The 26,639-nt window shown below is 44.8% G+C and overlaps 2 protein-coding genes across 6 annotated transcripts; one reads left to right on the top strand and one right to left on the bottom strand.

Annotated features, from left to right (window-relative positions):
- Window positions 1-493: 493 nt before the first annotated feature.
- LOC107222388 (probable ATP-dependent RNA helicase DDX46) lies at window positions 494-5,930 on the top strand. The gene is made up of 9 exons (XM_015661740.2): window positions 494-699; window positions 789-983; window positions 1,379-1,526; window positions 1,627-1,941; window positions 2,104-2,431; window positions 2,582-3,180; window positions 3,333-3,856; window positions 3,971-4,502; window positions 4,643-5,930. The coding sequence occupies exons 1-9, from the start codon at window positions 680-682 to the stop codon at window positions 5,063-5,065; spliced, it is 3,084 nt and encodes a 1,027-aa protein (XP_015517226.1). The 5' UTR covers window positions 494-679; the 3' UTR covers window positions 5,066-5,930.
- LOC107222389 (reversion-inducing cysteine-rich protein with Kazal motifs) lies at window positions 5,610-23,617 on the bottom strand. Of its 5 annotated transcripts, none has more exons than XM_046743834.1 (8): window positions 23,226-23,617; window positions 14,718-14,770; window positions 10,356-10,439; window positions 9,970-10,022; window positions 8,729-9,073; window positions 8,206-8,641; window positions 6,755-8,129; window positions 5,610-6,543 (listed from the first exon to the last, which is right to left on the bottom strand). In XM_046743834.1, exons 1-8 carry the CDS (start codon window positions 23,235-23,237, stop codon window positions 6,163-6,165), a joined length of 2,739 nt encoding a protein of 912 aa, XP_046599790.1. In that variant the 5' UTR covers window positions 23,238-23,617; the 3' UTR covers window positions 5,610-6,162. The 5 variants fall into 5 exon arrangements, with proteins under 5 accessions (XP_046599790.1, XP_015517227.2, XP_046599799.1 ...); XM_015661741.2 differs by having other exon boundaries at window positions 9,970-10,006; window positions 23,226-23,616; XM_046743843.1 differs by lacking the exon at window positions 14,718-14,770 and having other exon boundaries at window positions 9,970-10,006; window positions 23,226-23,616.
- Between the last annotated feature and the right edge of the window lie 3,022 nt (window positions 23,618-26,639).

The raw sequence follows: 26,639 nt of genomic DNA, 5'->3' as shown, positions 1-26,639 counted from the left end.
ACGGGTCAGCTAATAATACTGCCGTTCTGCGACAGTTGGATGATACAAATTTTTGCTCGCACCTTTCAAATGTGTGTTAAAATACACTTGAAGTTTCGAGAAGCTTCGTTCTATCTCTACCTATCAAGAAAAAAAAAATCGCACGCAATCACCTTTTTAGGTCTTTAAATCAGGACACCGCGTTAAATACTGTCTCATATACGGAGCATCTATTTCATCTCGATCAAAATTAGCGCATCCGTGATGTATTACAGTGACTCTGAATTTTTTGCCATACGAACTCTTTTCGAAAAACAATTCTGCTTCTCTACCCAACGTAGATACTTCACTTGCGACTAGCTAAAAATTTACCCAGGGGTATCCGTCTTTATATTCTTTCTGCCATCAACCAATTACTTCTACCCACGATCTGGCTGCACATCAGTGGGCTGCACTGCAACCAAAGCCTCAATCATCAGCGCCCTCTGCTGGTGATACGACGTTCAATTACGTTTGTCGAGCATCTGGCACTGCAGTCCTATGCTGCGGTCTGTGTTGCAGTTAAGCATGGCGGAGGGGTAAAGTCGACGAAAGCGACTACATACTCCGATTCAAACTGTCGAAAATACCTGCTTCACGGTTCATACGTGATGTTACATGTTTTATTTCTGCTTCTATAATAGAATCATAATACTGAAAGATGGTTCGAAGCGGTGAAAAGTAAGTTGATCATGGTTTTTATTAAGTAATTCTGAAAACTTTTGAGGTTAAGTTACCAACGCCTTGCTCAATAATAACTATCACTAAAGGGAGAGGCACTACCGAAGGAGGTCCAGGTCCCGGTCTGCATCGCCAGAGAAGAAACGGAGAAGATCCAGGAGCCGAGACCGAGAAAGAGAAAAGACTCGTCACAAGGAACGTCGAAGCCGATCCAGGGAAAGAGAGCGCGAAAGGGGCGATAGGAAGGAACGTACGGACAGGGAAAGAGAACGTGATAGAAAACGGTTTGATACAGTTATTATACGTAACCTTTTTAAGACTTTCTGTATTAACATCTCCGCTATTGTTATATAATCTGTTCAATGCTTTTCATTTAGAAATGATGTTCAAGTTTATGAACTTGGATGATATGACATACACTTTCAGCACTGCAACGTGCGTGAACATTCGTAGCGCGGAGTTGTTTTCTCATGTACGAATGCAGATAAATCATCTTTCTCATAAAGTATTCCAATCCATCATCAGGGGTTCTATTGAAAATCTCAAGAGGCATAATGAAGTTTGCCGAAATCGTACATTTCCCGCATACTTAGATGTATAAATTGTTGGACATTCGTCTTAGAAATAATAATATAATAATTCAATAATCTATTGAAATTGATTGTTTTCGGTATACTAGTGGCGACAGTAAAGAAAAGCGTCTTACAGGCTCAAAATCCTCGCGCTCGGGTAAAGATCGATCGAACAGATCACGGTCACGAGAACGTAAGGACAAAGACAAAGGTGACACTGAGGATTTGCCATTTGACCACACAAAATTGGATAAGGTATATTTTATATCTTTTTTGATATCTTCTATTATATGATGTCGACTGTGAACTACTATATAAATTTGCTGTGTAATTCATTCTAAATTTAACTTACTAGGAGGAGGAACAAAAAAGGCTGGAGTTGGAAATGCAAAAACGACGTGAAAGAATAGAAAGATGGCGTGCCGAAAGAAAGAAAAAGGAATTAGAAGCTACCAAAAAGGATGGAAAATCGTCTATCTTAGCAAACCTTCAGCTTCCTATGAAAAAATGGTCCCTAGAAGACGACAGCGATGAAGAGACTCCCGTCATCCTCAACAGTACCAAAGAAATTAAGGAAGAAGGAGATATCAAAGAAGAACTCGAGGTGATACCAGAAGAAATTAAAATACAGGAAGAAGAAGTCGATCCTCTCGATGCTTTCATGGCTGAGGTAAATTATCTCAGAATTCCCAAGAACTTGCATAGTCTACATTATCTTACGCAATGTCCTTTCTTTTACTACAACAATGTGCTTGAACCATCCAAAGATACTTGAAACATTATCGCACTCCCCTGCCTAACAGTCAAGAATAATGCCTTGTAATACTTACAGGTTCAAGAAGAAGTACGAAAAGTTAATAAACTAGACCCTAACCGATCGAAACCGGCCAATAATGGAACAGGTACTGGAAACACACAGAGTGGTGGAGTGGTTATAGTTACTGGTGTAGCTAAAAAACAGGTTGCAAAGCAGAAGGGAGAATTAATAGAACAGAATCAGGATGGATTGGAATATTCTAGTGAAGAAGAAGGTGAAAACCTTCACGAAACTGCCGCTGGAATAGCCAATAAACAAAAACGTGAGCTGGCCAAAGTTGATCACGCAGCAACGGAATATCAACCATTCAGAAAAGCGTTTTACGTTGAAGTTCCTGAAATTGGTAAGTAATATGGCCATGCATGAAATTTCTGACGAGTAGTTTCTCAAGCATTTTGCATGACGTATTTTTCCTAAAAATGAAAAGATTCAATGCAAATTCACATCTAATATTGGCTCATAACTGAATAATTATACCTTATAATGTTTACAGCAAGAATGACGCCTGAAGAAGTAGAAGTATATAAGGAGGAGCTTGAGGGAATCCGTGTAAAGGGAAAAGGTTGTCCAAAGCCTATCAAATCTTGGGCCCAATGTGGGGTCACGAAAAAGGAGTTGGAAGTATTAAAAAAGCTCGGTTATGAAAAACCTACACCAATACAATGTCAAGCCATTCCAGCGATCATGTCTGGCCGCGATTTAATCGGTATTGCGAAAACTGGAAGTGGTAAGACACTAGCCTTTCTTTTGCCAATGTTCAGGCACATACTTGATCAAACTCCGTTGGTGGATGGCGATGGACCTATTGCGTTGATCATGACACCAACTAGGGAACTCTGCATGCAAATTGGCCGAGACTCAAAAAGATTTACAAAATCCTTGGGCCTCTCTCATGTATGCGTATATGGTGGTACCGGAATTTCGGAACAGATAGCAGAACTGAAAAGAGGTGCAGAAATCATTGTATGCACACCTGGTAGAATGATTGACATGCTGGCTGCCAACAGCGGACGTGTGACTAATTTGAGAAGAGTGACTTATGTCGTTTTGGACGAGGCTGACCGAATGTTTGATATGGGTTTTGAACCGCAGGTAGGATTAATGAGTTTAAATTAGTTTGAAGAAAAATCCATTGATTTTAATCTTACCTACATATTCAAAATAGTAGTTGCATGATAATTCAGTTGATGAAAAAACAAATTTCTCAGGATTGATAATCATTGTTCGTGTGAGACATTTTCCAGGTAATGCGAATAATGGAAAATGTCAGGCCAGACCGCCAAACAGTCCTCTTCAGTGCTACATTCCCTCGGCAAATGGAGGCCTTAGCTAGACGGATACTTACTCGTCCCGTAGAAGTTCAAGTGGGTGGTCGTTCTGTGGTATGTAAAGACGTTGAACAGCACGTCGTAGTTCTTGAAGAGGATCAAAAGTTTTATAAGCTTCTCGAAGTGCTGGGACATTATCAGGATAAAGGCTCTACGATAGTTTTTGTGGACAAGCAAGAGAATGCGGATACACTGTTGAAAGACCTAATGAAAGCTTCGTACTCATGCATGTCTCTACATGGTGGAATTGATCAGTGCGATCGAGATTCTACTATTATGGATTTTAAAGCTGGTAGAACGAAATTGTTGGTTGCCACTTCAGTTGCAGCCAGAGGACTTGATGTAAAACATCTCGTTCTTGTCCTGAACTATGACTGTCCAAATCATTATGAAGATTACGTTCATAGATGTGGGAGGACTGGACGTGCTGGAAACAAGGGGTGCGATCATCAGATATATGATTTTCCATCTGAACTGTTGATTGAAGCTCATTTCTACTCTGAAAAATCAATCTGTCAAGTTATCTAAGTTTGAACATTCTCTTTATGCCCTAGATATGCTTACACGTTTATCACACCTGAACAAGAAAGATATGCGGGTGATATTCTACGTGCTCATGAATTAGCAGCTGTACCAGTTCCGGAACCGTTGCGTCAACTTTGGGAAGGTTACAAAACTCGTCAGGCAGCTGACGGTAAGAAAGTACACACCGGAGGAGGTTTCAGCGGGAAAGGTTTCAAGTTTGATGAATCAGAGGCAGCTCTGGCGAATGAAAAGAAGAAATTCCAAAAAGCTGCGCTAGGTTTGCAAGACTCCGATGATGAAGACATTGAAAATGACATTGATCAGCAGATCGAAAGTATGTTAGCACCAAAGCGAACTGTTCGCGAAATTTCCAGGCCATCCGTGGCAAATATTTCTGTTCCTGGACAACCTGTACCAAGTGCTACAGACAAATTAGAACTTGCGAGGAGAGCCGCATCTAAAATTAACATTGCCAAAAATCTGGGTGCTGAGGCGAAGGGGGCAACTCAACAAGCTGCAGAAGCTATTCTCAAGGGTGCAGGTCCCACAAATCTTATCACCGTAAGTTTATCTGACTGGTATTATTTTATTATACAAAGAACCTTCAAAATTTTTAAATATTAATAAATCATGAAATAAGAATGAAATTAATTTCACAATTCATAACTAAATTGGTAAATAACAAAAATTGATTTTATCAGGCCAAGATAGTAGCTGAGCAACTCGCTGCAAAGTTGAATACGAAACTGAACTACCAACCGAGAGAAGAAGATCTTGTCGAAGGGGAGGGTGAACCTGGTGAACAGACTTTCCGAAAATATGAAGAAGAGCTTGAGATCAATGACTTTCCGCAACAAGCGAGGTGGCGCGTTACAAGCAAAGAAGCTCTCGCTCAAATTTCGGAATATTCAGAAGCCGGACTCACTGTTCGAGGGACATATATCACACCGGGAAAAGCTCCGCCGGAAGGTGAAAGGAAGTTATACCTTGCAATTGAATCGACCAGCGAATTGGCTGTCAGTAAAGCAAAGGCGGAGGTATCCCGACTTATTAAAGAAGAACTCATTAAACTCCAGTCGTCGGGAACGCACACAGGATCGCGGGGACGATATAAAGTTTTATAATTTGTACGGTTTTCTATGTATAATGTTACCCGCACCGGATTAATTCAAGAAATAGTTTTTGTACACCGAGTACAGTTTGAATCAATGATGATTTCAATACAATTCTGTATAATATGAATTGAATAATTCAATCTATACATGTATCGTAAGATGCAAAACGTTGGTATTTAAAAATAAAAAAAAAAGGAAAAATTGACACGAACGGAATCCATGTTTCTTATACAGCCTGAAAAATATTAACTCACCCCATTCATCTACAATGGTTGAAGAAGCAAATGCTAGTACCACACACAATACGTTATGACAAGTAATATAATAAGTGCAAAAATTCACAATAACAGTTTTAAGAAATAGCTAATTTTTAAGAATATGAAGTAACAGTCTTATAATTTTTTATAAGTGGAAAATGTTTCGGTGTCCGAATCATCACAAATTTTCATTCACCTAGTATGTTGAGGCCTAGAAACTGGGATAGCACAATCAAAATGTTGTAAGACGAACCATTTAGGCAGAAGACAGATTTCTGTGTGATTTTTACTAGCACTGCTTATCCCACAATGTTTTAGCTGCAATTTCATCTCTACATGAAGTTGTAATCTGTAATCAAATTGCAGTTCTCTTAGATTGGTGAATTTTCGTTAATAATGCGAGAATCTGCTTACAGCAGCAACTTGGTATGATCGGAAAATAATTTTATTTTACAACACTAATAATTTAAAATTATTACTTCATAGGTATATTCATGCACCATTGCCTATAACTCTGCATTTCTCTTTCTATTCTTTGGTAATATATAAATTGAAAAGTACTTCCTATACTACATTAAACTATGTAGGCACTAGGAGGATCACAGACTTGGAGCGAACGCAACGCAAAAATGCATTCGTAATGGGTCAATATGTGTCATAGCTTAATCTGATGTAGAATAAACTATTAAAGTCAACTTAAAGTTTCATTTCTTTGTCATCTCTGAAGTCACTGCACTGTCAAATGCCTGTTCAGACAACCGTCACTTAACGTACAAAATTGGTACACAACCGAGTGACAAACGTGCGATCTCCGTCGACTTCCAGTGTCCGTTGACCAACGCATGCCTATTACGATCCCAAAAGCAGCATCATCGCAAATGAAAGCATGGCAATCCATGATCGGTTGGACGAGGAACCGGACACATGGCCGTGCATTATCTCCGCTCTTGTCAACGAGCCGAGTGGCACTTCTGCCAATATCTTAGGACTCCTTTCCGAAATCCGTGTTACAAGCTTTTCAATCTCGGCTATGCATGCTTGCAACTGAAGTGCCGATGGCTTCGTAGGGAGCGGTTGATTGATTACGAATATGTCTCCCTCGGGGGTCAACGCGCCCCTCAGCATGCACTGCGATACTTGAATCTGTCGCCCCAGGGCAACGAGCATAGCACCCAGCGTTACTGCATCCCGGTCCAACTCTTCATCCATCACGTGCAAGATCCTATCAAGCTGTAAAAGAACAAGTAGATGCGGGCCTTGTCTTAAATTTGAAAAGCACGACTTGGAAAAGAAATGATACAGGTATAACAGGATTTAAACTATCTAACGATCCGCACTCTAAATATCACTATTAGAAACCCTATTGTCAAGATCTGACCGAAACCCTTGACTGAACAGTTTTTACTCCTCTCAAATGCGCTGAAGAATTCTAAATTCTCACCTGCTTCCGAGAGTAGAATAATCTCGCGGCTCCTCCGCATACGGGGCAGCAAGCACCGGGAGGAGTAACGCCGATACAATTGGGGGCAGCTAATGGTGGGCATTGTACGATCTCTCCGCATCGTTGTATCGCCACATTGCCAACGAGTCCCACAGCAATGCAAGGTCCCACGTAATCGACCGACGTCCCAGCTCCCCATGCGGAGCACTCGTTCGGATAAACTTCGCCGTTTATACCGCACACGGGACCGCGAAGACTGCATCCCTGGAGGCACGGTCCTCTGTACCCAAGTGCGGCACCGGCGCGAATCAGAGCACACAAGGAAGCGTGCTCTCTGTTATCCTTATCGCAGACGGGACCATTCGTATCATGACGAAGATCACAGTCGAGTGAAACGCACTCGTGCTGGGCACAGGGCTTGTGGATATTCGACAAGCATACGCGGGGCCGTCGAACACATTTTTCTGTACTGTCGCATGGGTCCGGAGTGCATGGATCCCTGGATGAACAGCTGCCGAATTCGATCTTGTTCATCCGAACGCCAAAGCATTTCGCCAGGCAAGCCGATGCGAATGTAACCCCGAGTCTTCCGCATACGGGGACATAGTGGGCCGGACAATCACAGGGTAAGGAGGCCGCCCTGAAATCGCCGCAGCTTTTGCGAGAGCACGTGATCTCACCTTCGAAACAAGTGCACGGATTACACTCGAGGTAGAAATTCGATCTGTGCGTGACAAACCTGTCTTGAACCCAGCAGGAATTGAAGCTGAAACAGTTGAGGTCTCTGCACTTTTCCAGACCGTGCAACGTGCACTTGCAAATTTTCAGACAGCCTTGCTGCTCGGCTCTCGGAACCTGGACCCAAGTGCCCAGAGGGACCGTTTGCTTGGAAATTTCACCCAACAAACAACTAGCTACGCACTGATGAATCTTCGCGGCGTTCGGATGCAGAATGCAGACCTGATTAGGCAGGCAAGGATTCGGCAGGCAGGGTGTCGTGATGTCCTCATCGGGTAAAAGCGTTACTCCGAACTCCGGGGAATCTTCGAGGTATGGTTTCAGCGAGACACACGGCATGTCTTGACGCGGAGGGGAGAGTTTTGCGCACAACGTGGCCGCCGTGTGAGGTCCCGTTATCGCCGACCAATCCACGCATCCTGAAAGAAGCTCCAAGCAGTCGTCTCTGCAAAGACGCGTTTCGTGAATCCGCGATTCGCACGGACGCAATTGAAACAAACAGGCCGCTGCGCGAAGCGTTTTAACAGGACACGAGGGTGCAGCTCTTACTGGTAGCCCCAATCCTGTTATCACACCGCCTCGAACCCAATGATCGGCTTCCCATCGTGCAGCGTTGTCCGCGGTCGCTGAACACGTTCTAAAGAACAGAGATCAAAGTTACTCGCTTTTTTTATTCATCTATAGTGACGCAACAATACGTTTTGCACAATTACCTGAACAACGTGGTCGGCCTGTCATTGTACCGTGAGCAATAGCTCAGCCCGGAGCATCCCGGCTCGCATGGATCGTCTGAATCGTCTAGACACCTTCTAAGCTCCCCTTCCATGGGGGACGATAGGCACTCGTTGTCGAGTTTCGACCAAGCCGACTCCCAGTCTGCTTGAAACACCCGCCAGCATAATTTTTTGCAATTTGATGTATAGGCTCGGTAACAGCACGAGAGTTTCGCAGCATCTAGGGGAAGACGCGGGGGTTCCGGAGCGGTTGTGGTCTTCATTATACACCCCCATATCGGCGAGTGAGGCAATATCAGACCACATTTTTTCTCCAACGTATCGAAAATATCCTGATTAGTAACCGCCGTGCGCAAAGTACTCCGACAGCTTTCTAAACATTCGATGCTTGTGGCTTCGTCGCAGCAGTGCAAATCTGGTGGGGGGAAAAACAGAGTTTAAAAATTATCCATACATTTAAAGAGACGGTAATCGTTTGTTAACGAAGGCATCGGAAGCTTACATTGCTTTGGATTTTCGGCACTCTCAGCTTCAGCAACCGTTTTCAAACACTTGGGCATTTGATTCTGGCAATTGTTTACGCTCAGCTTACGCGAAGACTGTTTTCCAGGATTGTGAAAAGCCGTTCTGCACACACCCCGGCACGTCTCATTCGTTACATTGCTGCAGCATCTTTCGCTTTCTTCCTGCTTCTCCAAGCACGAGAACAATTCCAATTCATCACTCTGCCTGCAATCTGCATCTAAATCCGACCTGCTGCCTGCCAAAGCACATTTCATCCCACAAATGAAGTTCTGCGACAAATGACAGCATCCTCTGCCCACCCAGTTCTCATTCTTTCGCGCTTCTGTAATGAAAAATGTTTATCTGTGATGCTGCTTTGTGTGTTACTTTATGATTCACCGCTGATATTATTATCGATATTATCATTATTGCCATGTTATGTTCTGTGGCTCCTACGGCTATACCTGCGATATCGTCTTCTACTAGAAGAACAGCACTGAATAATATTTATTACACTCCATTTGCATCTCGCCAAAGAATAGAACGCATTACGCATAGCAGCGACTTTGACATGCCGATATACATTGCAGATAAACTGCTCGGTCACAGGTCAAGTAAGCTAAATGTTATCTATTGCACGGCTTATGTCTGAGAAAAAGCAAACTATTTAAATTTCGAATATGCATACAAGAGAAGCGGACAACTTTGACTAAAGTACATGCAGTCGAGCCGTTGTGCAAAAAGCAAGCAAACTGGCAGCGGAGGATTGTAGCAAAGACAATTATTTGAAAACTACAAGCCATTCTTGAGATATTGACCTCACCGTTTACAACAATTTTTTTTACCGCGGTACCATAATTAAGTACGAGTAGGTATAAACTGAGGATTTTAAAAAAGTGTCGACAATGCGAAGTAATGGAATGGCAGTATACTGATTGACATAGGCGTTTAGTCAGGACATTATGTAAATGGAATGTTTAAATCGCGTCCGCGATGTAGCGTTGAAAGAATAATTCAATATCGGTGGGCGTCGGCGACGCACATTATCCTGCAATCAATCTTGAGGGCAAACACCCGGTCGGCAGAGCCCGGTAGTAAGGCAAACGATCTCGATGTACCGAGTAGCGCTTGAAAGTATCACATGACTCTCAATGGAATGGCAAAGAAACAATCAAGAACGATTTTCGGTGCATAAGTAGGGGTGCGTGTGTGTATAAAGTACTGCAAGAAGCTACTTACTTTCCACCGTTGAGTTGAAGCAGTCCCAGAACTCGGTCTGAAATAAGTTCGCGCTTTAGACGAAAATAGAAAGGTATATAAAACTGTTGAAACGTGAAACTATTCGCATTTTCAAGTTCTTGCGGGTATGCATGAATCAAGATTATAATGGATGTGAAAAAGTAGGGATCAGGTTGCATCCTGCCTTCGCATTCATCTTTTATTGAACGCGATCTAAACGTGTTGGGTAACACCACGAGGTAACACCATTGTCATCATTTTCTACGGTGATATGTATAGGAACTGGCACTTCACAACGTGCCACCGGTCAAATGTGAATGCAATACCTGGGGTACAATGCGAAAAGAGGAGAAAAGAATTCAATAGATCAATTAAACGCGGCTTACCAGTTCCACCGAACAAAGCTGCGAAAGGTTCCGACTCGCCTCCTCTCTGATCTTCGGGTCTGCTCCGATCTCGACCAATCGAATCTGGAGAAATGAAAACCGTTAGTCGTGATAGTCTTGCAAGAATATTTCACGTGTATCGAGGAATGTAGAAAAGTGGGGTTTTTAATTTATCGCGTCGCGTTGGAGAGACAAAACGGTTGGCTCCTTCTGATCGTTGAAATTTGCGTGTAACTTGATAGCGCGACTGCTGTTAATAGCTGAGACCTTGTATACAGCAAAAAGGAGTCCGGAATCTGTGGACATATTTACGAACACCGTCACGACGTGAGAGGCTTCCTCCTTGGCTGCGGAGGTGAATATCAATTATGGAGAAGGAATTGGAGACCTCACGTGGCGTATCGCGTGCTCATTCAAAATTCAATAAATGTCTCTGAGACGAGGACGAGGCATCGCGCGTCCGTTTCTTCATGTATTCCAAATCACGTGGCAACTCATGTTGGTTTTCTACGACCACCAACGGTTCCAGCGAACTGTTCGTGTCGTTCGAACGACTACGTACGACGGGAACTTAAGTCTGCGCAGGGGTCAGAAGCGACCACCTTCACCATAAGTCACTGTCCGCCTCCGCTAATTCGATTTAACCTGGACCCTCGACCCAGTCATCGCTGGTTCTGCAAGGGACACAAGGCGAAGGGATTCTGAATTCAAAAATGACCCCATGAAAAAGAATATTGTATCCAATTTCGTCTGCAAGGTTCCATCCTTCTCGCCCGTTGACATCCGCAGCGGATGATTGCTCCGGTTTAATCAGGGGATGTCAACGTGGCGTTTGTATACATTAAGGCTGCAGGACGAGGATGGCCTGTGGAGGAACGACGCAAAGCGTCGCGACGCGAACCCGCGTATTTTCGTCGCGTGTATTCTCGGAGGTATGTGGAACACGGATGGCGTAAAGATGGTCTGGACCTATAAGACAACACGAGGCTTCGCGATGACCCCCCATTGTCAGATACTCGAGCTTCCCGAGTTCGGGTGTATGATAAATTACGAACCCTACTCGCTACCGGGTGACCTTGACACCTGTTCGAAGGACTCTGTAAATGGTACGCCTGATATCGACCTCGGAATCATTGCCATTTACCCAACGTGCAAATTTCTGGAATCAATTTTCGACGACGAAATGTGCGTGTCACATTACCGGCACAATTGTTTTCGTAAATTTGTTACTACGTTGAAGTTTTTTCTCGACTCATACCGTACCCGACAGTACGGTAGCAGAGTTTCGGATGAATTTATCCAAGTGAAGAACTTCGTTAGGTATAATAATCAGACGAATCCAAGTCGTTTCAATCTTCTTTAGTCGGCGACATTTATTTGCGCGTGTTTCGAAATTCCTTATCCGAGAATATGGTAGGTATATAAAGGTGATTATAAATCTATCATACGCATACACAACTTGCGCGACGAGTAACACATCCCGTGGATAATTAACGGCGTCGTTAACGGCGAGGGTGATGCAGTGATCGCTCAGCCACTCGGTGTATCCAAACTGAGATATAAGTGTTACGTGCAGCGGCTATGAAAATACCAGTGCGAGAGTATATGAAAAATTCTAACAATCACATATGATACATAAGTACGCGAGTGATTTATCCACCGACGCCCGAGTTACTTTGTGCGTTTCTTAAATCACCCGCAACGTACGCGATACGTAAAACACCCTGCGGAATCCGGTTAATGTGATTCTGCACGTGCCTCTTGTCGCGAAAAACGAACGTACGCACTCTATTTTAGTTCCTTTTGATCCGCACTCGGGTTTAGAAGAGCGTCTCTCTCGCCTTCTCTCTTTTTCCAGACTTTGCGAGCTCGTGCCCACGCTACGCGATGCGCGGCGAGCGATTGCGCCACGGTGTTGAACATCGCTGGTTTTTGGGGCCCCTCAAATACCCTGCAGCAGCTTCTTTCGTCGCTTCTCGGACCCGCGGCCGAAACTCTCGTGCCTAAACGTCGTAAATATTACCCCGGGGGTATTTGGAAGAAAACACCCAACAGCCACCATACGGCAGGACGCGCGTACGTGCGCCAAGATTCAGTTGCGCTTCCACGGGCCTTGGGCCCTTGTGTACGAATCGGTTATGTACCTACTAACGTAGAGGACGCGGGCTGCCGGTCCGCGGGTTTCTACCTCGGATCCACGAGACTTCCGGTTATTTTACTTTTAGATTCCTAAGCAGGAAGTCCTCATCAGCGTTAGGCCTAACGCGAAGATCTGTCTTTTGCCTCGTGTTACATACAGCATTGCCGTGCTGCAGCAACTGTAAGCTATAGCTGCAGGCGCAGACCGATTGTCTCATTGTGTATCCCCGGAGTGCTTACGGCAATGCGTTATCGTGTCCACTGTTTTTACTGCCGCTTGACTTTTTCCTGGCAACGGCCAACCGAGTGCAGGGATTTCCTCCCAGCGCTTATAATAATACAACCGAGACAGGGAAGGAACTATGAGACGTAACTTGATCTATGTTTGACGGAAAATGTACGTTCTGTTATATATGTATATAATGTATATATAATGTAAAATATTCTAGCTACTTATGGTAATAAATTGTTACAACAGAGAGAGCTCTGTGTTGTGCTACGCGTGTATTTTTGTTCTATAATTTAGAAATATACCGTTTGGATTTATCAAAGCGACTCGCTGTAGGGATATAATGCAGCTGACGCGTCGCGTCGCGCGGCGTGCGGCTCGCGTGTGTATATATAGTTGCATACGTAGGTATTTAGCGTTTGAGTCCTCATCGCGCGTTTCAAGAATATTATCCTATTTGTGTAAATAACAGATAGGCAGCGTTAAAAGAAGACTGTTACTTTTCTAAAACAAACGAATATCTCGGCTTATACAGGCCGCAAAGCGCGGTGGAGGCTATAAAGATTAAATTTATACCCGCGCGAGTCGGAGACGCAAAGTTGATCTAAAATTCTTTTTAATCTGTTCTCTTTTTTCCCCCAAATTCCCGGACTGTCTATACGCAGAGGAAACGAAGATAAGGAATGTCGTAAAAACTTGCAGTATTACAGACATGTACGTGTTTGGTTTTTTTTTTTTTTTTGTTCCTACTTTCTTCTCCTCTTTTAATTTTCTTCTTTTTCGTTTTACTTCACGTGGTAACAAGACACCACGCATACCTAACGCGTAGAAACAGTATCAGTGATATCAAAAACCCGCGGCTTATTTTCCGAATCCAGTTATAATATTTGCGTATGAATGAGCCGGCGCCCCGCTGCTCCTACGTAAATCTCTCAGCGGGTCCAACGCCATCGATACCATCTCCGCTCTCGCTTCGGGGCCCCAACAGCAGTCACAAGGCCCAAAATCGTCCCACGTTGCATCGAGCGTATAGTACACAACGAGAATCAGTTTCAAGCTCACAGAGATCCTTCGGTCCACGAAACGATGAATGATTTCCGCGAGAAACGGTATTAATGTAATGGTAAAAATTGTTCGAGCCTCCCGCAATTTTTGCATGGTTCGCATTAATGCAGGGGATCTTCGGAGAAAAAAACGACGAGTTCCTGCGGGAGACTAACTCGACACCTGAGCAGCCCTTTTCAAGTTTTCACCCACGTGCAGGGCCCATTCCTCGATGGATTTACGGACCGGATAGCCGAACCAGACCCGATGTGCCACCCGCAGCCTGGCATGCACTCGGACTTGGCAAAGAGACGAGTGGAGGAGATGGCTGAGTTTTATGTAGGTGTGGAGGGTTTGTATATAGCTGTACGCATACGCAGAACGGCCGATCAATCGGGGCTTTATTTTATTTACAATCCATCGTCTCTGGCTCTCCGCAACTCTAGTTTGAATATTTATGTTCGCGTGATTTCATCGCGCGCTCGATTGAACCGTAGGTATACTGCAGCTCAGGTCTGGCTTTGATCCGTTAGCTTTAACGAGGATCGATTCATCAATCCGGGCATATCCGACGATTAAAATGTTCACCAGCTTCGAGGAGCCCTGTAGAGCGTGATGTGATTCGGCTGACAATATAACCGTGATATTGCGAAGATAAAGAAACGCCGACGTCTAGGATGACCGAAAGCTCGCGCGCAAAACCGATTAATCGAAGTGTTTATATTACAGGCATACGCCGCGTTTGAATTGATCGCTTTACCGCCGGTACGTATCTGTTATTCACGTCGGTTACTCTTCGTCCAAGAACACGTGGCTAACACGGTACTTTTTCTCGCGTCGAAGAGCTCGAGTTACTCCTTGGATGTTTCAACTTCACCACGTGCATGTTTTAGGTAGGTACGTAGAAACTGACTCTGCAAAGTGTAGTAACTTAAGTGTGTTCGACGTACCTTTGAACAAACACTGCGACAGGAACCAGCCGCCAAGTGGCAACAGAGAATCTCTGCAACAGACAATAACAACGAAGTGACGTTAGTGAGGGATAAATGAAGTGGACAAAATGGGACCATACCTCTCGACCCTCGTCCGTACGCAGGGCCCAATTGAGAAAAGCCAGAGTCGGTGGTCTGCCTTGCGTCAGGACCCGGGCTGACCAGCGGGACAACTATTCTCGGGGCATGTGGGCCCGATCCGTCAAATCTCGAGGGCCCACCCGTATCCCGAGCCCGGAAAATCTCTTATTTTATCCAAGTGAAATTTAGGCGAACCCGGATGAGAGTCTCTTCTTCGCGGTATGGACGCATAGACCGTGATACATGTTCTTAGAGGGCATCGGTATAATTCCATCGTTTTACATGCGTGTGTCCGCGCATAGCGCATAGGTCCACCAATTAAGTTTAATAGACAATAATTAGTCCGCCAACCTCCGTTTTCTCATCACTCGTTTCGCCCCCGCCGCCCCATCGCAATCCATCGTATGTTCGTTGTATACCTACTGTGAAATTAACGTCATGCACTTTGTCGTCCGAGGAATAATGAGAGCTTCTCTGCCTCGACGGTCGGTTCGATGAAATTTCTCGATATTCTCGGTATTCAACGATACGCGACTACGCGATATGTAAATAATCAATGCCATTCGTGCATTATGTAAGCCCGATACCTTGTAGTAGGTACCTACCTATAACGGCTTCGAGTAAAGCATAGACCGACGATGGGACTCGTTCGAATGATTTTTACGGATCGTACTTGCGGGTCGACAAAGTAGCTTCATTTGATGTTTCAACGAAGGCTAATGACCCTCTCCATTAAGGGGTTAGTGATTAATAACGCAACTCGCGCTCAAAGATCGTTCATCGTGTGCACCGCGCGCACACACACGGATGCGAATGTAAATATAGGTGCGTATAGAGCTATCGGCGTCCCCGTTTAGGTACGCGATGGGAAGGTTCAAAGGCACTGCCAATAGTCGAGTTATTATAACTTTGAAGGCTCGCCGGGCGAACCGGAAGTCTTTGATTTCCACCCGAGCTGCCGCTCGCCGTTTTTCCCGAGAAGCAGTCAACTATTGCTTATCTGTTCCGAGACACGCACGCGTTACCGCTGCTAGAAACGCGCGACCCAGCCGGCCAAGTGTAAACTTGTAACTGGAGCAGAATTTAAGGGTGTTCGTTGATAGACCTTTCTTCTTGGCTGTCAGGAGATCAAAGGCTTTTTCGGCTCAGTCTCGTAACGAGTCAAAGTAGCCTTTCGTCTCGGACTCCTCGCGTCACCACCGCATGTCACCGATATACGCATGTCGTAATCGAAACGATGCCGCGGACTTAATTGGGTGAATTTCGAATCGAAACCGGGAAGTTGTAGCAGGTTAAAAGGTAACTTTGACGGCGCGCAGTGTCTTTGACAGGGGACCCGGACGATGACGCTTGGCGCGTATTATTATTCGTCTGCATCTTAATTAGAAATATCGCTTCTGATGGTAATTAGCGCAACGCTGATTAGCCAAGACTCGACATCCTCCTCCGGTCGGGTCCTCTTACACGGGGCGACGTCTATCCAGCGGTGGTTGGTTGTTGGTTGGTTCGTTGGTTCGTTGGTCGCTCGGTAGGTCGGTTTCCGTCGACTACTGACACGGTGATTGCCGTCGACATACGAAAATAACTATAACCGAGGAGCGGGTTTCGTACGGTCTCTTCGCGGTCGGCCGGCGAACACCGTGCGGGTTACCGGCTTACCAAAATTCAAACAGTTAAACAAACGACAGAAGTTCCGAGGACTGCGTGGGCTTCGCCGTCAAATCGGGTTAATCTAGATCAACGACTGCGGGATTCATCCGTGTTCGCCTCGCGCCTCTAAGCCCTGGACCGCTAGCGTCACGCCCACCCGTCCCATCGGGCCCAATACCGACTCAATTAACGTTATTCCATTACGGAAGCAATCGAAACTCCATTCGACACACCGATCACTCCACCCATCGCAGCAGCAGCACCGAAATTTTCTTAGACTTGAGTCGACCCTCATCGCAATCGACGAGACAACGTGGCTGTTTCCGTTCTGATACCTACGTCTTACAATCGGAAACGGACCTCGCTTCCCGGTCCGCGCGAGATTTCATCGGCAAAGGGAAGTCGCGTGTGGGCGACAAGCAGATAAGTCCCTAGTCCCTTTCGGTAGATGGAACCTTGTAAAGAACCCAATATGAGAAACAGTTACGTTACAATGCAGAAGAAGTTCAAACTAACTGGACACCGTACTCGGAAACATTCACGCGGTAATCTCAAACTCTACTGTTTTATCAGCTTCTTATACAAGCTCAACAAGCGGCACTGCCGTGATGGTGATACCATTAGAGCCAATGGCAGGTGGCTTGAGAAGAACGATTCTCGAGGTGACGCTAGAGAGACTCCGAACCCACTTTTAACCGCATGTTGAAGAACCTTATCTAGAAATATCTATATAGGCATGGCACGTATTCAACTAAATTTCAGGGCTTAGAACAATACTGGGATTTTGTTTATATTCACCCATTATTATGCGGTTTGGAGTAAGCACATCGGATGAGCGCGGCTGGTGCTGGTACAGCTCGGGATTCCTCGAGCCTGCGATGTTTCGCCCTGAGCAGCGGCATTCGAGGGGCGAACGACACTTTGGAATATTACCATTCCTAACGAAGCGCGAGAGATTAATCAGCATGGTGTTGCTCTCTTCACCTCATCTTTAGCATGCGCTGCTGAGTATTAAGCAGCCGTCCGCGCTTCCCTTTCTTACACACAAGCACAGCCTCAATTTGGTCAATTACCCGATGACGCCACCCGGCCATGCCGCATTTTTCTCCCCGTCAACCCCGAGCTTTAAATTTACAAATTTCTATCCAAAGCATAGGGCAGTGCAGCCGAAGGCCTTGTCTGAGTCGCAATGAATTCAAGCGCGATTAACTCTGCTCCCGTAATGATGATGCGAAAGAAATCGATGTGGCAAAATTGCATCGCCTAAGGTGTAAAGCCACAGATTTTATCCCCGCATGGTTCAGACTGGTTTAAACTTTCTCGTTGTTCAGTGTCAGTTTCACAAGTCAAGATAATTGCGCCAGTCGTATGGGCCTTGTAGCTACACACCGGAAATGCGGTACCCCATTCCTGTATCCATTTTCCGTTGCACTCAAGACTATAACGACAGTCAGATATTCAACGGTTCTCAGAATATCGCATATATCGGAGATTCTTGTTGAATTTTCAACGCCATTTTTGCATCCTCTTCTTTGTTTTAATGCGGATTACGTGAGATGTAATAAAAATCGAAACCTGACGTTTCACACCTCCCCGTGAGGCTGACGGTTTCCTCACACGGTTCACCTTGTGCAACTACGTACGAACCAAGGAAGTGTCGCTTTGTTGCAAACGTTGCACTTTCTCCGAGTCGGCGTGACAACCGGCACACGCCCAGATGGATTCTGCATGCAGCTCAGCCGGTGTATCTATCCATCGATCCGCGGAATAGTAATTATACGATGACGTCCTTGCGATATATTACCATACAAACGTTCATCGGAACTTAGAATACGCATCATGTCCCAGATCGGCAAGTCGCGTTGGAGTTTCTAACATAGCCGGTACACAAGACCGCGGACAATTAATAAGCTTTCTTCTCGTTGACTATTAACACATTTCCTTGTTACGGCTCGATGCGTACACACGTATGCGATTCGTTGATTCGATCAATTGCCAGATGACGTCACGCCGCGAGAATGTGTCGCCGTGGATCCTCGCCGGACCGGCTTATATCGGTGCAGCGGATCCTCTCGTGCATTAATATAAAAAAAATTACAAGAGCGCAAACCTATGCATGCCGCGACGGCGCAGGTTACAGTGCAGTTTACAGTTTACGCCGTATGCCCGGTGTTTACAGGGCACGGTTTACTGCCTGCCTATATACTCCCTGAGACGCGGCTTATGCAGCTGCATGTGCGCTCCGTATCGTTCCGCGACGACGGGGCCGACGACTCGAAAATTTAAAAGTTAACATCCCACGCCATGAGCGTATGCCACTACCGGTCTTTCCGCTATGCGCGTACACCATTGTCTTATAGGTATATATCCAGCTATATTGCGTACGTCACATGACCAATGATTGGATATTCAAATTCAATCCTGGGCTTCGATTGCCGCGGGGGCGCGGGGGGGAGTTTCTTTTACAATTTTGATGCGACGAGAAATTATGTTGAGACAAGGGAGTCGCCGTTAAAATTTTATCACCGCATCGCTGAACCAGTAGGTACGATGAACGAGTCGTTGCATCCTCTGAGTAACGAGCGTCGAACGTGTTCGATCATTGTTGTAGCTATGGTAGGTAACACGCGTTCTACTGACCAGATACGTCTCGAAGAGCGTATTGGAAATAAACGGACCACGTCGCTGTAATGGTCCGAGCTATCCGAGTGTTCGTGAGGACCGTTGAAAGCATGCGTGGCACTATCGCTATAATTAGGGACTGTCCACGATGTTATAAGAGCATATCTTTCTTTTTTCTTTCTTTTTTTGTTTTTTTAAATTTTGTCAGGATATATACCGAATTTAGGACGCGTAGTGTGAAAAATATTCTACGCTGCACAGCCGTGATCGACGAACGTTTCGTTACATGCACATCAGCGTGACGTATGAAAATAGTTTTTTAACTGCGAGGTAGCGTGTTTTTTCTTTTTTTTTTTCATTTATTAACTTATCGCACTCGTTTGTCATGGAACGATAATTACTGTACCCGTAGTAGCCTTCTGGTGCACTTTTCTAAACCATGCAGGAGTATAACTCTTTTTCGAAAGAGCATTACGATCAGAGCACGAAGGTTACGAACGAGTGAAACTGAGAAACTAAGTAGAAGAAAGTTTGACGAAAAGCAAAGTGGATGATTCCGTTAAATTGTTTGGTAAATCTCGTGGAAGCACGAGCAGGGTTGAAGAAATTAATTTTATCGTCGTGTTACGCAACGTATACGTTACAGATACAGTAGAGCTGCAAGTTTTTATGGGGTCAGATTTCTGAACTCTTAAATTGAACCGTTCGATGCACGCAGCTGGCTTTTTGGCTCCCTCGTAGAATCTCGAAATAACGATTGAGCCAACGTTTTATGAAAAATGAATAATTTTGGCCGAAGAGGACGACGTACGCGTGCCTTTTATTTATCCTACACTAGTCTTATGTAATAATTTATAGTTATACCTACAATATAAGCTCGTGAAGCCGAATGTCGGATACGCGCTGACGACGCTACGTCCGCGTCGGGGCGTCGAGCGTCGGTGCGTGGGCCCGAGAGATGTGTCTTGTTTGAGTTTTTCTCTCGCGCGAAGCTGTCACTTGTTTTATGTCTTTATTTATCTTCTGCCCTCGGCGCACCGGCCCGTATCCTTCATACCGGGTGTCGGAGTTCGATTCGTCGATGGGAAACAACCTCTTCTCACCATTGGGTATAATCTTATACGATCAGGCAGGGATCAGCGAATCCTACTAAACGTAAGCCCTTTTAAAGAATCCTGCACCGGGCATCGATCTCGCTGTTCAAATTCCGTCTCAGATTTGCGTTTTTTTTTCATATTCAAAGTATGCAGTATATGCTAAACATCTAAAAAACGAACGGAATAAGAGTCGTTTAATCTCTCACCGTAGAGCGATATTCAACAATGGAATAACAACGCAACCGAAATAAAAATTCAATCGTACCAGGCCTGCAGCTCGTCTCCACGAGAAGCTTAGGAGCATCTTACTCAAAAAGCGCATCTCTCCAGCAACCTCTGTGGGGACTGGACCAGGACCGTGCTGCAGTAAGTCACGCCTGGCACTTGTACCGAACAGTTTCACGCTCACTTAAACTCCCATCAGATATCCTCCCAGCTCCCTATGCCGTGCAACCGTCACCGCATGCGACGATTGCATTGAGACGTTCAAGATCCGAGATCCCTCATAACGCATACATAATATTATACATTCGGCGCTTTACTTCAGATATTATTCCACGATGGCGTGTGAATTACGACGTGGGTTACACGGAAGTGTAATGATGCGTGATCAGCGATTTTATTCAGAACGACGGAAGCGAAGATGCGAAAGTGAGGAAATATGACAACATTCTGTGCCTTCCGGTCGAACGAGATTTATCAGACGAATACAGGACGCAGCTTTGGATAAATTTGAAAACTCTGGTCAAGATACTCGGTCGAATCTCGAGTCAAAATGTTTATGGTCCTTGGACGTATTTGGGTTGTACAGTTACCCCTAACACGTCAGCTATAAGTGGCGTACACCTTGTAACGAGTAAACGACCCGACATGTGTAAAGCGTGTAGTATATCGCTGCACCAAGTTGCACCTAAATGGTAAATGAAAATTTCCCCAGTTTAATGACTTCCCGTTTAACCCCGTTGACGTGTATAACTATAAATTTACGATTATACGCACTTGCGCGAAGCCAGAATGCAGCTACCCTACGGACTTCCAACTTTTTTACGACTCGCTGACAAATAACCTTCCCTCCTGTTTCTAAAGCACACTTCTTACACAAGGTTTGAGGAAACTGATTTTTATCAAGCCTCAAGACTGTCCAAGAAGTACAATTTCTTGTTCAATTAATTGATAAAATTTTGTGCGTTTGAAATAACTTCACTTAACGTTGCTCAAGGTTGACTTCGATAAGTCGTGCTGGAATATGTTTACTAGATATCGTTGAACGCGAGGATGAATTACACCGAACATCTGGCCGCGGAGAAATTACTAGTGGTGCAAAGTGTGTGGGACAAAAATTAGAACACCGTTAGCAAACACCTCGGGTAAAGACGGAGGTTTCAGTTCGCCTGATAAATTTAGCAAAAATAAAAGAAGTAGAAGAAGCCAAGTGGGAGAAAAACGAAATGAGACGAAAAGAGAAAAGATAACATTTCGAAAAAAAAGAATAGTGGGTCCGATGGAAAGACACGCGCGCGACGGGGACTGCAGTTGTTAATAAGAAAAAAAAAACAGATAATGACTGACAACTATTTATATCCAACGGGGTGCGTAACCGCCGCGTACCGCATTTATGTGCTCGTCGCTCTTTGCCGCGGCTCATTTGAATAGAAGTGCATTTGTGATTTTCACCTTTACTTAAAAACTCCGTCACGGTAATTATCATTCGTCCAATGCATCTTTCATATAGTTAAGCGCATCTGCTGCATTTCATATTTGACATTCGAAATTTCTACAGGAAATGAAAATTGATTCTTCTCAGCGTCTTTGTCGCAGTGAAGATCGCGATTAATCGAATCATAGATCGTTCCGAAGCTGTTTCGTAATATGAACGTTGAGAATGAATTTAACCTAAATAAATGTCATCCATGGTTCGACTTGTAAATTCTAAGAAAAATGCGGAGTATGTCCCGTATAAGCATCACGCAAGTATATAACTAATTAAGTAATTAAGCGTGATGTACAGTGCAGATCGAACACGAAGCGAGAGAACATAACGGAACATGTTGTAGCTGAGTTTTAATAGGGCTGCACACATGAGTAACACCGAGCTTTGAATATCTCACTGTTTCGTTGTCCAAACCCCGAAAGCATATTCCCCTAATTCATTATTACGCCGACCGCGATAAGCCCGACTATTAACTGAAACATGCCGGTGTTCCTCGTCTTGTCACTTGGCAAGAACCCCACCGACCAACGAACGCGTATGAACATTTACATGTGCACGGTTACATGTGCATGTGCAGCAGTAGGAACGTGTGTTCAAATGAACTCGGGCACACGAATTAAGCTCCTCGGTCCGGCGACTTTGCCGCGTCGAGTTATTACGAGTTAGCTGCACGGTCTCCGATATGGTTATTAAAAGCAAAAAGGAGATAAGAGGGTGGAGCGGGGAGTAAAAAAATGGAAGAAAAAGTAGATTCTCCCGGAGACGCATGTGTCGGGAAGCTGTCGTCGATCTCTTCTTCTACCCATGACAAAGTGTCGAACCCGGGCAAAAGTTCAATGAATCCTCTTTAATATCCTACACTCGTTACACACATCGCTTTTTATTACTTCACCAAAGATAAGCTCGTATCTTTCGATACGACGACGTTTCTATTGCGCTGCTTGAAAGTTTAACGAATGCTTCTACTTTTCATTCTCCTTGTTTAAATTACAAGTCGACGTACATAAATGCGATACCGTGTTCTATGCTTACCCTCGTTATATCAGGTGTCGCATTTGTTTCCCCTCCCCAATTAACCGAATACCATTAACCGTGATCCCCTCGGCCACTTAGCGCGCCCCGGAGAAATCTAATTGCAAAATATGACGATCCACCCACTGCGCGTTGAATACGAGATAAAATATTTTTCCTCGCATTGTCATCGGACGGCATGTGAGTGTTTCGGTTAAATTTTGCCGCCATTTCTCGAGAGGTTTGAATTTTCCCGCGCAAATATTTCTATAATTAAGATAATGAAAGACTCACCTTGTCCAGCATCAGAAAGTGCAGAACCGGCGTAAAAAACGACGAAGAGAGTCAAGTAGGACCCAAAGCTCGGTGTCATCTTGGTCAGAGATCGATGAGGTTCGCTTAATCACCAAGTGTACGTATCGAGTATAAATAAGCACGCGATGTGCAAAATAAGTATCAATTTAACGAACGGTGGTTGTCGGAAGGGTCAGGTGGCGAACTCGCGGTTATTCACATCACGGCTCACATCGTGAATCATGATTCTCGGATCCGTCCGGCGGGTTTCGCTTAATAATGCATTTCACGGATTAGCGTGCCGCCCGATTTGTTGCCGGATAAAGGGACACGCGGTTGTGCGCGTTCGCCGCGCTCGCTCGCTTCTGACTGACTGACTGACTGAGCTTTCGAGCCATTTGAGCATCCGAAAGCTTTTGCCGCGCCTCCTTCACCCCCCTCCCCTCTCCAACTCCGGAGGCCATCGCCATCCTTGAGGAAGAGATCGCGTGGGCGGGCGGGACGCGTGCTCAGTGTCACTCGTGCACCCGATGTTGTGACACTCGACGTTATCCCGTGTCCACTGCACCGTCGGCCGTCCGTCCGTCCGTCACGCTTATTCCTTTTTACTTACTCTCTATTGGGCCAGTCGTTTCGGGCCCCGACTCGTTCCTCGTCCGGAAACAGACTTTGAACCTCGAAGATATCCGGTCACATTGTTTGACACCCTCTGTCACTTGTTTGACGAGAAACTGCGCAGTCACTCTACATTTGTCCGCCATCCCATTACACCGACTACCGATTAAAGAAAGAAGTCAGGACAAGCTTTCTCGTCTAGTTCTTCTTTGCTGATCAAATTCCGTATTCAAGTAACTTGGACATTGTCGATTTTTCTTCTTGTGATTTCGTACAGAATGATCGAAACACTCGCAACATTGACTTTTCTGTAACGGAAATTTAGAGAGCTGAACATATGGCACATGCGACTTGAATGCGTGGATGGGGATTGATAATAACTTATCCATCGTAAATGGGTACACCGTATTTCGCAGAGGCAAATCCGTAATCAGAGGTATTATTTTATCCTCCTTATGCAAATATCGCGAGGCAAACTTAGAATTTATATCGCGCTCGTATGCGATATGCTGTTTTACGCGACTTGCCTTTTATGCTTGCTGCAAATATGCGGAACGGATTGTTCTACACGTTCTACTTGTACGCAACGCGCGTCGGACTTTCCTACGAGTTGTTCTACGATCGACGCCGCGTTCCACCGCTAAATTCAGACAATGCAAAATGATAATGAAAAAGGCGATAACCCAAGGGCACGCATCCGTTGACATAAACTTTTTACCCTCACCGTTTACAGATGATGGCTCAACTCAATGAATCAAAAACGATATGATATACATACAAGCTATAAAGCGCAATGACCCTCTCGGTGCTGATTCGAGATGCTGAGGTTTCGTCAGCCAGACGTCCATAAAATTTTTTCAAAATCGTAACGGTGAAGTTAAATTATTATCGCCTGGATTCTTCTGTTAATTTTCATTCATCTATTGCCCAACATAATGGAGATCGCGAATATGTACATCGAGTAACGAGAAGCGAGGAAGGAACGTAACGCAACGTGATTGACGGATCGGAGAGATTGCAGGCTCTATAGAAGAGAGATGTAATTTATTAATTTATTCTAACAATAAATTGCTCTCAATCCGCACGTGGGTAACGGGCTGCCAACGAATCTCCGCAACAATCGCCATGTATACAGGAGTAAAGCAATCGCGTATGTATGGTTGAGAGATGCGGGAGTGTGCGTCAATTCACGTAGAACGGCCGATAGCGTTGGCTTGAAGCTAAGGAGACCTCACAATTTCACAAGGTTCTCAAAATTAGTCTAAAGTTCGTTTGACGCCTTCGGTTTCTTTTTTTCGCCAGGTATCGTCGCCATGCAGACTCAAGAAATCGCCTTCCGTTCGGGATTTTTATTTATGTACTTATTTTTCTTCTGCGAAACTAACTTTTAGCGCGTATTTTTGGGCAAGATTATTGATCTCGCCGGAATTTCGGTATGGCGACATAAAACCGTCGGACGATCAGCCACGCAATATTCATTGCGTAATCGATATCAGATATTAATTTATGCCCACGCGGCCGCGCAATGCGTACGATTTATTTGATCAATCCATCGAGGTGTTTGAACCTCTCGCTGTTGGACGGATATGTAGGTACCCCACTGGGTACGACTGGTTTCTTGACCTAAGCCTGTCGCACGGTTCTCTTTATACTCTGTTATGTTAATCGTTTCGGTATACATATAAATATTCAAATGAAGTCAAAACTGCTTATAGTATTAGTTATCACAACAGACAGATTGTGTGGCAGCTTCGACAATTTCGCGGTTCATCAGCAAGACCTATTAATGATCCGCGATCCTGCTGTCCACATGGCTCTGCGGGAGAACCGCTCTGCGAATGAAAAAAAATTCACGTGTTAATTGAAAGGCTTGAAGCTACTCGGGAAGACGAGGAGCGACGAGGTGATTCTGAGAGGGGGAAAAAAAGACACGCGTGTATTTACGTATAGCTTCATACCCAGAGGTGATGCTGTGAGCGATAATAATTATACACGCGAATCATTCAAATGTTAAAGAGGAGATTCTATCAGCACGCGAGCGAATTGAAATTTACCAACTACGTGTAATTGTACATATCTGTAGGTGATCGCGTCGTAAATTCTGAGACTGTGGATAATGTATTTTCTGATTACGTTGGCAATAATGTTAAGTTGATAGAAAAAAAAAATAATATAATTACTCAATCACCGTTACAGGCGGCGCGATTATCATAAAAATTTGCCCTTTCACTTTATACGACTTGACAATGAATTATCACACGATGAAAAAATACTACCCGATCAGGCATGCGGGATCAAAAACACGTTGTAGAAATAAAACAAACCGAACTACGTATATTATACCTATACCAGCTATTCGTGGATTGATATTCCATGCCTGTTTCTGTTACACCCGAGCCGAATACGTACCTGCAGGCACTCGATTCAACTCGTCGAATTTTCCATAGTTCACCGTGTTCATTCGATTTATGCAAATCTCAACGCCAGATGATTGTTAAGTATTTTCAAACATTCTACGCGCCAGTCATTATTTATAACGTCGATATTTTCCGATAAGGGACGGCGAGTTTAGTACATAACTCCGGTAGCACGAGCACAGCCTTTGTGGTGAACTGGTGAGTTAGGAGGTCCAGAGCCGCTGGTTTGCCCGCGTATGTACATATTTGCCTCGCACGTTCTACCGTCGATAAACACTTCTGGAGACAAGTGACGGAGTATGCGAGGAGAGGAAAGTAAAAAAGATGCTCGTGGGTAGCAGAGGGGCGCAGTGGGGAGGAAAGGAATGAATGAATAGTTCCG

The sequence above is a fragment of the Neodiprion lecontei genome, chromosome 1 (assembly GCF_021901455.1).
Source record: "Neodiprion lecontei isolate iyNeoLeco1 chromosome 1, iyNeoLeco1.1, whole genome shotgun sequence".
NCBI lineage: Eukaryota > Metazoa > Arthropoda > Insecta > Hymenoptera > Diprionidae > Neodiprion > Neodiprion lecontei.
This window is presented reverse-complemented; position numbering and strand designations above follow the sequence as displayed.